The sequence below is a fragment of the Artemia franciscana genome, chromosome 21 (genome assembly GCF_032884065.1).
Source record: "Artemia franciscana chromosome 21, ASM3288406v1, whole genome shotgun sequence".
Lineage (NCBI taxonomy): Eukaryota > Metazoa > Arthropoda > Branchiopoda > Anostraca > Artemiidae > Artemia > Artemia franciscana.
In genome coordinates this window covers 6,418,508-6,432,162 of record NC_088883.1, presented here as the reverse complement: position 1 = coordinate 6,432,162, position 13,655 = coordinate 6,418,508, and the positions used below count along the sequence as shown (strand labels likewise).

At 36.0% G+C, this 13,655-nt stretch overlaps 3 protein-coding genes across 4 annotated transcripts in view; all 3 read right to left on the bottom strand.

Moving 5' to 3' along the window:
* Positions 1-2,291, bottom strand: part of LOC136041047 (delta(9)-fatty-acid desaturase fat-7-like) — a 62,857-nt gene extending 60,566 nt beyond the window's left edge. Inside the window, exon 1 of the mRNA XM_065725585.1 lies at positions 2,268-2,291. Within this exon, the coding sequence (XP_065581657.1) occupies positions 2,268-2,276 (9 nt within the window). The 5' untranslated portion in view covers positions 2,277-2,291. The remainder of the gene's footprint in view (positions 1-2,267) is intronic.
* The window catches only part of LOC136041046 (ubiquitin-like modifier-activating enzyme ATG7), a 567,744-nt gene that overhangs the window by 294,931 nt on the left and 259,158 nt on the right, over positions 1-13,655 (bottom strand). The gene's annotated exons all lie outside the window — the stretch shown is intronic.
* LOC136040557 (acyl-CoA Delta-9 desaturase-like) overlaps positions 12,284-13,655 on the bottom strand; it is a 49,319-nt gene continuing 47,947 nt past the window's right edge. Inside the window, exon 6 of one of the 2 annotated variants that reach the window (XM_065724771.1) lies at positions 12,284-12,676. In XM_065724771.1, the coding sequence (XP_065580843.1) occupies positions 12,424-12,676 (253 nt within the window). In that variant the 3' untranslated portion in view covers positions 12,284-12,423. Of the gene's footprint in view, positions 12,677-12,707; positions 12,859-13,655 lie in introns of those variants that run through there. The other variant, XM_065724772.1, reaches the window with a different exon arrangement.

The following is a 13,655-nucleotide window of genomic DNA, read 5'->3' as shown; positions in this document are numbered from 1 at the left end:
AAATCCCGACCAAATCTGGTTCAGTGCCTTGGCGAGTTTGGTGCTTCTGGACGTGCTAGGACGATGAAAATTGGTAGGCGTGTCAGGAACCTGTACAAATGACTTGATAAAGTCGTTTTCCCTGATTCGACCATCTGGGGGGCTGAAGAGAGAGGAAAAATTAGAAAAATTGAGGTATTTTTAACTTACGAGTGGGTGATGGGATCTTAATGAATTTTGATATTTAGAAGAACCTCGTGACTCGGAGCTCTCATTTTAAATCCCGACCGGCATTAAGCCTCTGATTTTCCTTTTAAAGTAATCTATTGATTCTTAGAATTTTGCTAGAGCTCATACCATATGAGCTCTTGGCTCTTCCGACCCCGCCACAAGTGCCATATGAGCTCTTAGCTCTTGTTTTAATTGGTGTTGCCCTCGACATAAATTTTGGTGTACTCTTCTATGTACACGTTAACTTCCTATTTACAGTCACAGAATCAAGCATTAAAGTCAAATAAAGGGTGGATAATAATGTTGTTTAGTTAGACGGGGGTTCTCGGGTAAATGCATCAAACTCACCAATTCTTTTTCAGGGGAGAGTAGATTATCGCAATTTAGTTTAAGCGATCCGCACCTGCGCTTAGAATGTGATTAAGCCAAGAAAAACAATTTCTTTTATCAAATGACAGTAAAGGCTAGCATTGACACTTAAAAACGATCAGAAATTATTTTTATTAGAAAATGACCGTGTTCACTACAGGTCTTCTCGTTCCTTTAACATTCGACTTCTGTTCCAATGAATTAGAATTTGTCCGTTATAAATAGGGCTACTTCTTTTCCTTTGACCTCCTAGCTCTTTACGACAATATTTGACTTTTTGCCCCAATACTTTAAGAGGTTCTGTTCCACCAAGGGCAGTTGGGGGGAGAGAAGTATCTGAAAAGCCTAATAAAAGTTCTAAATTCAAAAGGCATCGAGAATGGTATAGCTCTCTGATTTGATTCCAAATCTCAGGCCATGAAGAGAATCCAATAGATGTGTCAGGACTAATGAAGCCTGAATTAAGACAAAAATGAAGGAAACAAATCTGGTTGTATTGACTTTTAGCGTATTCTTTTTAAAGATAACTCTTTAATAAACTCCCTTAAAGACAATTTTTTTTAGAAAAACAAACATTTTCGACAAAATAAATGAATTCTATCTTACCTTTCAATTTTTTCTATAATTGTCTCTGTTTATGTTTTTTTTTTAATTCAATTCGTGGCATTTCAGTGCGGTTTTAAGCCGTATCAATGTTTCCCCCTATATTTAAAGAAAGATATGGCATGAGGTATGAGTTTCAAACTATACAACGAAGGTATGAGGATCAAAAGACGTTTCTTATTACTCCTTTAAAAAGTAGATCTATTTCTCAAGAATCCACCTTTATAGCACAAAGATTGGAAAAGGTTATTAAAGGTCAGCGTCCTCTGGAAGGGGAAGGAAAGAATATAGTTACTTCAAATACCTTACCAGGGGAACGTTAAGGCTTTGGATCCATCCCTGTGAGTTTCATTAACTAATTCAACGTTATTCAACTATTTTCCAATATCAATGGAGGCCCCTAATCTAGAATTTCACCTTCATTTATCCGTGTATAGCAATATCTGTTGTCGGTATTTTAGGTTCCGGTCGCTTTGGGTTTCATTACTGGTGTCATTTGGGGAGGGGGCAGTTGCACCTCCCCAATAATTAGAGAAAAAATAAATATATATAGCCCATGCCCTTTGACTTTCTAGATGTAGACCCTTCTTCCCCCCCCCCCCACCATAAAAATACTGGAGATTTGCCCCTATGTTTAATTAACTTAATGATGGGAAATATTCGTTCGTTCTAAGTTTGAATTATGTGGCCTTATTTCTACCCTTGAAGTGCTTTCTATGTCTCTTGACTTTCTTTTATGAAACTTGTTTCTTTGAAAATATTTTTGTAATCAGTTTTTTGAAGAGCTTCTCTTTCTAGACATTTTAACCCCTTTCTTTAGCAATAAGATCTGACATTTTTCTGTATAGATTACCGTTCTTTAGTTCATTGTTCTAAGTTCTTTTAGTTCACTAATATTAGAAAAAGTGCAAAGAACGCCATTAAATATATATATATATATATATATATATATATATATATATATATATATATATATATATATATATATATATATATATATATATATATATATATATATATATATATGTGTGTGTGTGTGTGTGTGTGGGTGTATATATATATATTAATACAAAAATCTAGCTTACCAAACCCATAATAGTAGACTATGTGTTAATATCAGTCCAAAAACTACGGATATACAGGAAATCCAGTGCAAGTTCAACACTGATTAGATGGCAATTGGCATTTTTATCATGTTCCTAAATTGACTATCTGAATACGATTGACCTATAAGACAAGCTGCATGGGGCTGCCCACTTTCCCAAACTGCGTACACCATTCGGCACGGGCCATACATGGTAAAATCGTGACAAGCTTGTCATGAGGAGGCACGTCAAGATTAAAGTGGGTCTACGCGTGGTGTGGAGTATGCAAGGTGTGACTGAACCAATTTTGCTAGAACAAGTTCCCTAGGTGTCAGAAGTATAAGAACTCTTTGAAAAGCTTTTTAATGTGTATTGGGTTAATTCAATAAATATAATCTCTTTTAGCATCATTTTCTTAGCAGTTAGAGAAAGCATTATGAATCAAACCAGAGATGCATTTTAGCTTGAATAGATAATAATAATAATAATATTTATTTGTAACCCACATACATCAAAAAGATAAATAGTGGAGTAAAGACTTGAAGAAAAACGGAAAACAAATAAAAAAAAAAAAAAAAAAAAAAATGTGATACAAAAAAAACGAGAGTCAACAATAGACATTAATCAAACAAACGGATCAGACCGTGGTGAGGCGACAAACGCCGATACGCCGTTTCTGAGAGCTTTTTGTGTAGATCAGTCAGCTTCTCAGTAATATTCGGAAGATGGAACTTTTTGATCATCTTTCGATTCCTATACCACAGTGGAAGATAGAGAAGAAATTTACAGAAACGGAAATAAGAGGATCGAATATCGCTAATATCTTTTTTCTTAAATATAGGGTAAAGCCCAGAAAGGTAAAGAACAGAATGATCGGAAAAAGTAGAATAAAGCTTACCAAGGGCAATACGATTGTATTTCCCTCGATTGGCAACAATTTTAGAGTAACCAATCTGGATTTTCACTCTAGCATCCCAGACAGCACGCTCCCGAAGAGTTTTAAGATTTTTTCATGAATTCTGCTGCTGGGATCCTCTTATATGACCACTCCTGGGAGCAGAAAAAATAGGTTTTTCAAAATTCGCATAAGGAACCGCAAAGCACATTTCAATGGAAAAAATATTACTATCGTGGGCGGGTTTACAGAATTAACGCTAGGCTCAAGCCACAAAGCCCATTGCCTCCGTGCGCACAAAGAAACAGCAGTATAGTATCTAGCTACAGGGCTATAATGCCCCTAAGGCGTCATATTTTGAATAGGGCATATCTTTTTGCTACTTTGCTCTTTTATATACTCTTTTTGCTCTTTGCAGAATAGCCTCGGTCTAGGTGTCCAATATTGTTTTCCTATCCCGAGGCCCCCTCCGTTCCTAAAAAGAGAGAGGAGGGTCGACCACCGTGCGTCAGCCATCAGCAAAAAGTGGCACTTGATCCTCAAAACTGATAATAGCAAGAGAACGTCTTTATCCTGCCTTCAATTGCTCTTCAAGGAGTTGTTCTTGTGCCACAGGTGACGCTTCACATATCCAGGAGGATTAACTTCCCTCCCCCGTGTATGAGTTTGACAATGAATAATGACATTAATCCATCCAACCTCGACAGGCTGTTCAACAAAATACTTTGTAGTAGTAATAGGTTGCTACATATTAAACAATAATGAAAAAATATATTTAAAGTGCAAAAATTAAAGGAAATACAACATAAATAATGTCTTGCACGTAGACAAAGAAAGTAGGCCTTTGCCTGTGTTTGGTAGGGCACCTCTGAAATTGAGTAACTTCCTCATTTTCTAATTTTTTCCACAATACCTTATTTTACTATACTCACAGCACCTTATACACACAAATGTAGAGGAGCAAGAGGAAAGCATAGTTTTCAAAATCAAGGGTAGCAATTTAGTTTTTTTCCAAGTAGAAAAACCAAAACGGTAATTTTTATTCTTGGGGGAATTTCAGGGGTCAGACCCCCTCACCCTCTCAATCGATGCCGCTTGTGTTCACCCTTTCCAAAACAATTTTTGCGCGCATCCTGTAGACATTTATTTAATGCATAACGTATGTGCTGATTAGCCATTACCGTTTAAAGCCAATGTAATCAGTTCCAAAAATAACCAATAATAAATTCTACATTATAAATAAAATAGAAGGTGCACACACACAGCGATTTCTTTGCCCCCAGGATTTCCGCGGTTTCCTTGCAATTATTCCTGTAACTCGGCTCTGATTCTGTTTTTTACTACTCTACTTCAACCAAAATCTAATGTACATGATTTAGTAGAGGTAAAAGCAAAATGGGGGGGGATACATTAGTCTGTTGTAGGAATGGGGATAACACAAGATACCAACACATATTCCCCGGCCAGGGAAAAAATCAGCTCTGAGGCGAAAGGCAAAATCCAAACGCCAAAGCGTAACTTGACTCCTATCTGGCAAATATTTTATACTTGCTTAACAAATTCAAGGAAATTTGCCATTTCCCTTCAAGTGAACTCTTGGACCTCTACTGATTTAAGTGGATCTCCACCAGGAAGATATATAGATCAGCCAGTTTAGGGGTGGAAATTTCTCTAGGATTTTGAAAAATATTTTCTTTGGTGTTTTTTATTGAAAAAAAATGCAAAAGGACATAGGCCTACAGAGAAAGATAAACAGAGCCACTTAAGTTAAAATTCTTTGTGCACCTTCATTAAATCTTTGTCCCTCTCCCTCCGTTTGTTTTAATTAGTGCCCCTGAAAGCATAATTCGTTGGATGGGGGGGTATGAGAGGGCACTTCGGTATTCCCATTATTTAATTTATAAAATCCATAGTAGACGGGAGGAAAATCCTTAGAACTCCCCATTTTCAGTATCCAGATTCCCAAAGATTTCCACATTATCTGCATTTTCCTAAATCAGTATTGACGCCTCGTTATACAAACATTTAAGCACAGTTTTTCAACACGACATATGTTGCAACTGGACCATGTAATGGTACAAAATATCTTCTTTTCAGGTTTAATGCATTTTTAAATATTTATTAGTTAAGGGCCGTTTTCAAGAAGAAATCGTACATTTGCGTGAACCTTTGTTTTTGCACTGAATTCGTTCAACGGAAGTATGACCCGAGATAATTTTTTTTTGTTTTTTACCGTGCGCCTTTTTAATTATTTGTATTTTTGCCAAACATTTCTTAGAAGTGTATAGGATAGTATTTTGACGTACGAATTGGGCGACAAGCAATCGGCTGCAGCAATGCAGCCGTCCTTTGTGACCACAATAAACGAACTGCAAAATAAACGGGTTGCCGATACCAAGTGACATATAGCGATCGCAATTTCTGTCGGTCTGTCTGTCGGTCCCGGTTTTGCTGATTCGGGCACTTCCAGATAAGCTAGGACGATGAAAGTTGGCAGGCGTATCGGGGACCAGACTAAATTAAATTAGAAATAGTCGTTTCCCCGATTCGACCATCTTGGGGGAGTGGAGGGATGGCTAATTCGGAAAAATTAGAAAAAATGAGGCATTTTTAACTTACGAACGGGTGATCAGATCGTAATAAAATTTGATATTTGGAAGAATCTTGTGTTTCAGAGCTCTTATTCTAAATTTGGATCCGGTGAAACTGGGGGGAGTTGGAGGGAGAAACCGGAAAACTTGGAAAACGCTTAGAGTGGAGACGTCAGGATGAAACTTGGCAACAAGAATAACCACAAGTCTTAGATATGTGATTGACAAAACCGGAATGGATCCACTCTCTTTGGGGGAGTTGGGGGGGGGTCTCTTCAGAAAAATTAGAAAAAAATATTTATTTTTCACTTACGAACGGGTCATCAGATCTTATTGAAATTTGATATTTAGAAGGACCTTGTAACTAAGAGCTCTTATTTTAAATCCCGACGGGATCCGGTGACACTCGGGAGAGTTGGAGGGATAAACTGGAAATCTTGGGAAACGCTTAGAGGGGAGAGATCGGGATGAAACTTGGTGGGAAGAATGAGCACAAGTCCTAGATACGTGATTGACATAACCAGATTGGATTTGCTCTCTTTGGGGGAGTTGAAGGGGGGAGCATAATTCGGTAATTCGGACAAATTAGAAAAAATGAGGTATTTTTACTTACAAGCGAGTGATTAGATCTTAATGAAATTTAATATTCAGAAAAACCTCGTGTCTCAGTACTCTTATTTTAAATCCTTTCCAAATCCAGTGACATAGGGGGGAGTTGGAGGAGGAAACCGGAAATCTTGGAAAACGGTTACAGTGGAGAGATCGGGATAATATTTGGTGGGAAGAATAAACACAAGTCCTAGATACGTGATTGACATAACCGGACCAAATACGCTCTCTTTGTAGGAGTTAGGGAGTTAGTAGGAGTTAGAGAGTTAGTTAACTCGGGAAAATTAGAAAAAATGTGGTATTTTTAACTCACGAACGGGTGCTCAGATCTGAATGAAATCTGATATTTAGAAGGGCTTCGTGTCTCAGAGCTATTGTTTTAAATCCTGACCGGATCCAGTGATGTTGGGGGGAGTTGGAGGGGGACACCAAAAATCTTGAAAAACACTTAGTGGAGAGATTGGGATGAAACTTTGTGGGAAGAATATGCACGAGTCCTAGATACGTGATTGAAATAAGCGGACCGGATCAGATCTCTTCGGGGGAGTTGTAAGAATTTATAGTGCTTTGGTGAGTTCGGTGCTTCTTGACATGCTAGGACGATGAAATCTATAACTCTAGTACCGAGTCTAATTTTAGGTTCTGACCTCGTCATAAGTGCCATATGAACTCTTGGCTTTTGTTTTTTACCGCTGACGACCGCTGATGAGAGAGAGGGCATGCAGAGGGTATATCGTAAAGAAAAAACAAGTAAATTGAAAGTCTATCAATAATGAACAATAAATGAATGGGTTTTCCTGCGTAGGTGGGCCTAATTGTCGTTTTTTCGATTATTGCCAATGAAAATACAAAAAGGCTTCATTGTACAAATACAGAATAATTAGTCTTAAACTTGCAACTGCTTAACAGGCAACTGATCCTAAAATCAAACTAAATAAACTCTTGTTGCACGGTTTCAGATCTATTTTATTTTCAGTTTTCAGTTTCAGGTCTATTTTCTATTTATGATGTATCGGATCTATTATGATCGAATGATATTGCGACGGTAGAATGGATACTGCCCAGTGAGTATGCGCTAGAGTAGGGCATATATTTTTGTTCAATACTCCTCTCAGCTCCAATTCAGCTCTTGCTGAGGTTGACGAGGGCTCAAGCTCTACGTTAACTCTGCCCTGAGACATTTTTAATTTGGCCAACTCGGTGAAATTGAACAGTTTCAAGTACAATTTAGAGGTCCTGGAACAATATGGGACATTTGAAAATGTATTGGTCAATAAAATTTTCCGGTATATTTGGTTTTTACTTAAAACCAACTTTTAGAAAATTCTCAATAAACAGGTTTTAATTTATTGAGAATTGTCTCCTTATTCGGACAAATTTTTGACCTACTTTTTAGATGGTACAAATTAATCTCTTGTGGTTCAATTGTCGTTGGAAAACTATTAAAGTTTATTTAAAAGCTCTGGTACAGAGGCGCCATTTGGGGGGGGGGGGGGTCAGGGGTGGGCAAATGCCCACCCCAGATTTTTCAGGGGGGCCCAAGCTTCCACCACAAAGGGCCCTTTGCCGGCCATAATAATCCATTATGTCTAACATGATCCATTCTGTCCAATTGATTTGAAATTACTGCACGCCTATTACTTTCAGCGACGTATTGTTTTCTTAAATAAGAAAGTTTCTCGCTGAGGAGGGCCAGCCTTTAGTCTGGTTGAATTTTCCACTTTCAGTTTAATCACTTAACCTCGTTGATTATGATCTTTGATGTTATAATTAATGTTAGAGGTCAGTGTGGCTAAGTTCCACATTGGGTTACAGTACATTTCCATGCAACACGCGGGTGCTGAAAATGAGTTTTTACTTAGAATATTCGATCGATGTGCTGCCAAAACTCGCATTTTTTGTTACCTGAAAGTTGGGGGGCCCAAAATGGAGTTCATGCCCACCCCAAGATTTGGCCCAAATGGCGCCTCTGCTCTGGTAACGCCGGATAAGAGTCGAACTGGATGGTAATCAAGAAATTCACATTTGTAGTGAAAAAATGGTTGTTTTGGCGAGGAAGGAAGGTAAACTCTAATTCTGGCGGAAATTGTCCTTAAGTTTACTGTTGATCGATAGATGGTAAAATCTGGAACACATAAAAACAGGTAATCTCATTATCTGTCAAAATCTAGAGGAAAATGTTAAATTTAGAAATAGATAGGTGCTTGTGATGTATTTCGATCAGTATGTTGAAGTTAAAAAAAAATGAAGCAATACTTAGACTTTCTTCACATTCGCGTAGTAAGATGTAATATAACACATAGTGTAGTGAGAGGAGAAAATGAAAGTCTTCAGTTTTATTTTCTATTAGCATAACCAATAAACACTCTTTATTGGTTTTGTCATTGGTTTCAGCCTAACAGGTAGAAACCAGTTGCAAATGTCATGACGCCATATTTGTATTACCACCTCATGACAGCTTAAAATATTAAAATAAAATCAGAATAAAATTATCAAAATTGTATGCACCATTTTCTTAGACAAGTATAAATAAAATTCGCATGAACAAGCTGAATTCAGAAAACCCATTAAAAAAAGGAAATAAGTAGCCAAGAAAGATTATAGATCGGGGCTAAATATAAGATTATAGATCGGGGCTAGATCGGGGCAAAATATAAAAACCAAAATCAATGCCCTTATACTTAAGTTGTTGTCAGACATGCTAAAAATATTTAACATGGAATAGATAGTCGTGAGGTTTTCTATACCGTTCCCCCTTAATACCAGACAATTAGCTTCGCTGAAAAAACTACAACAAAGAATTATTAAGAAAAATAATCTAAAAGTCTAGTTGTTGTTTCAAAATTCTCTACAAGTCTATGTTAATGCACCATTTTCTCAGAAAAGTATAAATAAAATTCGCATGAAAAAGCTGAATTCAGAAGGCCCAGTAAATAAACGAAAAAACGGTAGCAAAAACAGATTATAGTGCTAGATTGGGGCAATAGATAAAAACCAAAATCAATGCCCTTATACGTCAGTTGATGTCAGACATGCTAAAAATATTTAACATGGAATAAATAGTCGTGAGGTTTTTCTATACCGTTCCCCCTTAATACCAGACAATTAGCTTCGCTGAAAAAACTACAACAAAGAATTATTAAGAAAAATAATTTAAAAGTCTAGTTGTTGTTTCAAAATTCTCTACAAGTCTATGTTAATGCACCATTTTCTCAGAAAAGTATAAATAAAATTCGCATGAAAAAGCTGAATTCAGAAGGCCCAATAAATAAACGAAAAAACGGTAGCAAAAACAGATTATGGTGCTAGATTGGGGCAATAGATAAAAACCAAAATCAATGCCCTTATACTTAAGTTGTTGTCAGACATGCTAAAAATATTTTACATGGAATAGATAGTCGTGAGGTTTTTCTATACCGTTCCCCCTTAATACCAGACAATTAGCTTCGCTGAAAAAACTACAACAAAGAATTATTAAGCTTAGTAGAAAAATAACTTAAAAGTCAAGTTGTTGTTTCAAAATTCTCTACAAGTCTATGTTAATGCACCATTTTCTCAGAAAAGTATAAATAAAATTCGCATGAAAAAGCTGAATTCAGAAGGCCCAGTAAATAAACGAAAAAACGGTAGCAAAAACAGATTATAGTGCTAGATTGGGGCAATAGATAAAAACCAAAATCATTGCCCTTATACTTAAGTTGTTGTCAGACATGCTAAAAATATTTAACATGGAAGAGATAGTCATAAGGTTTTCTATACCGTTCCCCCTTAAATGACGCCTCGCATGCTTTTAAATAGAATTTGAATATGATTGACAGCATCCTCTTACTAAAAATACCTTCAAGGGTCACTTTAACAATCTACAAGTTAAATCTATACTAAATTATTCTATAAAAGGAAAGATCAAGAGGTTTTTTTTCCCTCTGAGTTGTTGTCCCCTGAGTTTTGTTCATGGTTTATGGTTGTCCTCTCTGAGCTTTGACTCCCAGGGCTTAGGTATGTTCTCTATGTTCAGGTATGTTCTTCCTTTTTTTTTGTAGTTGTTGCTTATATTGTATACCACTTATATATATTCTTTAGATTGTAGTTGTTATTTGTATTTTTTTGTACCCCCTTGTATCCCTGGCCATGGAGCCTTTCGAGAAGGAATAAGTGTATTGTAATTCCATTTTGAATTATATTTTGTATTGTATTGACTAATAATAATAAACTTCTTCTTCTTCTTCTAAATGAGGCAAGATATATGTATAAAGTACGTCGGAAGACAAAATTATTCTTAATAGCAGTGATAATACTGGTGGCCAGTATTAAGGGAGCTGGGGCTGCGACCTATCCCAAAATTTTGAAATATTCGTATATTTCTTTGACCAGTCACTTGTCATAGCGAATTAGCGCCACCTTGAATGTACCTCCTCCTATTCACTATGAATGTGCCTAAGGAATGAATTGTCACTTGAAACCCCTTATAAAGGTCTATAAATATTTTAAGAATTAATTACGGTAAAAACTTTTCGATACAGGCATATCGAGTTTATTTTGGGAAATTTATTTAGGATGGAGACACAAACTTCGAAAAAAACGGACCCTTCTTATTGAGAAACACTGCCTTGCTGATTTTTTTTTATGCATAAATAGTTCCAAGTGTCTATGGGCCTTACAAAGACGATCTTAATTCAAATATAGCAGGGCAGATGGGTACCACACCCTCCCCCAAGATTGTCAGGAGGCTTCACTTCATTATTTCTCTTTTTTTGAATAAACTTGCCAATTTGGTCAATTATAGACCCCTTGTCACATTGTGCCCCCCTCAAGATTTTGCTTTAGATTCGTCTTTGTCTTACAGAGCTCTAGGTCTTAGTTTAAGCCTATCTTTGAATTGACCACTATATTTCTGAATTTTTTTTAAATAGTTTGATGCACTAAAATATCTTAGAATACTAATTTTCTTTTTCATTTGCAGGATTCAAAACTTTACTAAAATTTTGAAACGTCAGCTTGAAAGCAATTAAAAGTTATTAAGTTATTAAAATTTATTATTAATTATTATAAAAATTATTATTATATTTATTATAAATTTAAAATATATATTATTAAGCAATTAAAAGCTATTAAGTCAGATCAATCACGACTTTGCCTCAGGTTCATAAGCGTTTATTTGGGGGGGGGAGAAGGGATGTGTAGTATTTTCCCCCTAGATTCCCTCACTAGATTTGGAAAAATAAGTTTTGGGGTATTTTTATTTTAAGATGTAATTTCTGTATTTTCTTCGAAAAATGTTAAATTAAAAACAAATCTCCCCGTTCCTAGAAATCTGCTTTTCGTGTTATCTTAGGAGCTTCTTTTAAAAATTCCTGGTTCAATTAACGAAACATTTCCACACTATTAGTTGCGTTGGTAGTTTGAAACACAATTTTTAAACCCTCTTCCAAGTCGAATGCCGTTGTAATACTTGTCATTTCAGTTTTACAAGCCTTTCAAACTTTCTAAATCGATTCATTGACGCTTGACCTTCTCAGAAAATTCAAACAAAATCTTTGGTGTTATGCATCATGACAGCACCTCCAACATGATCCATTTTTCTATGGCCCTTCTGGTAAACAAAACTGCACTGTTCAACTTATTCTGCTATTTTATAAACTCTTAAATCCCCCATTTAACTCAGTCACAAGGCGCTGTTTGACAGTTCCACATAGAACCTTTGGCGCAGAGAAATAAGAGCCATGCCATAAGAACCATAGAAAGAGCCATAGAAATAAGAGCCATGCCAAAGACATGACTTTTTGAGCCGTGTAGCCTTTACTATAGGTAGCGCTATAGCGTTGCCTCTGATATGCCTGGCAGCCTTTAGTTGTTGCTGGCTTAGAGGCATCTATATACATTTCTTCATATACAGAAAGGGACTTGATATGCATCTTTTTTAAATTCACGTTTATTACAACAATTAAGGTAAAACCAGACAGCTAGCGAATACAAAATAGATAAGACAATTGCACACATTTTAATTTCGGATATACCTCATCGTTTTAACTGAACTAGAAAACTCATGCGCCATTTCATAGCTTTATTTCACCCGTGCGTGAGAACCATCTCCAGTTCTTTTACTCCTTTTTAATACATGTTCATCAGACACGGTCTTTCTATCGTACACCTGTCCAAGGAGGAAGAAAAAGTCAATTAACAGCGTTGTCAGATTAGCCCTTTTCCCTCCTAATTCCCCTGATCTGTAGTCTTGAGGAAATGTATGATGATAATTGTGCCATCCTTCTCCAAGAGTGAAGAACGTCACAAGTTTACTTTCTGTAGGTGCAATATATCTGAAAATATGGGTAATATAATTCAAGAAAGAAAATTAAGAAAGAAAATCAGGGCAAAGAGTAAATATTCATAGTATAATAAAGTAATTATATTATGTTTATATTTTAGGTTTCAGAGCGAACGTTACAAGAACATCTAGGTGAAGAACGTCACATTTTTACTTTCTGCAGGTGCAATATATCTGAAAATATAGGTAAAATAAAGTAGGAAAGAAAAGAAAGTAACAGAGAAGACATAAAATTAAACACAAAGGAAAAGAGAGCGAGAGTGTGCGAGAGAGAGAGAGTCTCCATTTCATAATGAAAATCAAGGCAAAGGGTAAATCTTCAAATTATAATAAAGTAATTATATTTTATTTATATTCTAGGTTTTAGAACGTACGTCACGAGAACGTCTAGGTGAAGAACGTCGCAAGTTTACTTTCTGCAGGTGAAATATATCTGAAAATATAGGTAAAATAAAGTAAAACAGAAAACAAGATGACAGAAGAGAGATGAGATCAAACACAGAGAAAGAGAGAGAGAGAGAGTGAGAGATAGAATATTCATTCCAAAAAGAAAATCAGAGCAACGGGTAAATCTTTACAGTATAAATAAGTAATTAAGTTATATTTATATTCAAGATTTTACGATTAGATTTGCTAAGCCCCCAGTAGTTCAGTGTGTTCAAATTTAAACGATCACTAGTTGGTAACAATGATTCTATTAAGCAATTACATAAAAAAAAACAAGTTTTTTGAAATGAAAGTAAGGAGCGACATTAAAACTTAAAACGAGCAGAAATTACTCCGTATATGAAAGGGGCTTTTCCTCATCGACACCCCTCTCTTTACGCTAAAGTTTTTTTGTTTTAAAAAGTAGAGTTGCGAGAAAGAATCAAACTTTAGCGAAAGGAGCGGGGTGTCGAGGAGGAAAAGCCCCTTTCATATACGGAGTAATTTCTGCTCGTTTTAAGTTTTAATGTCGCTCCTTACTTTCA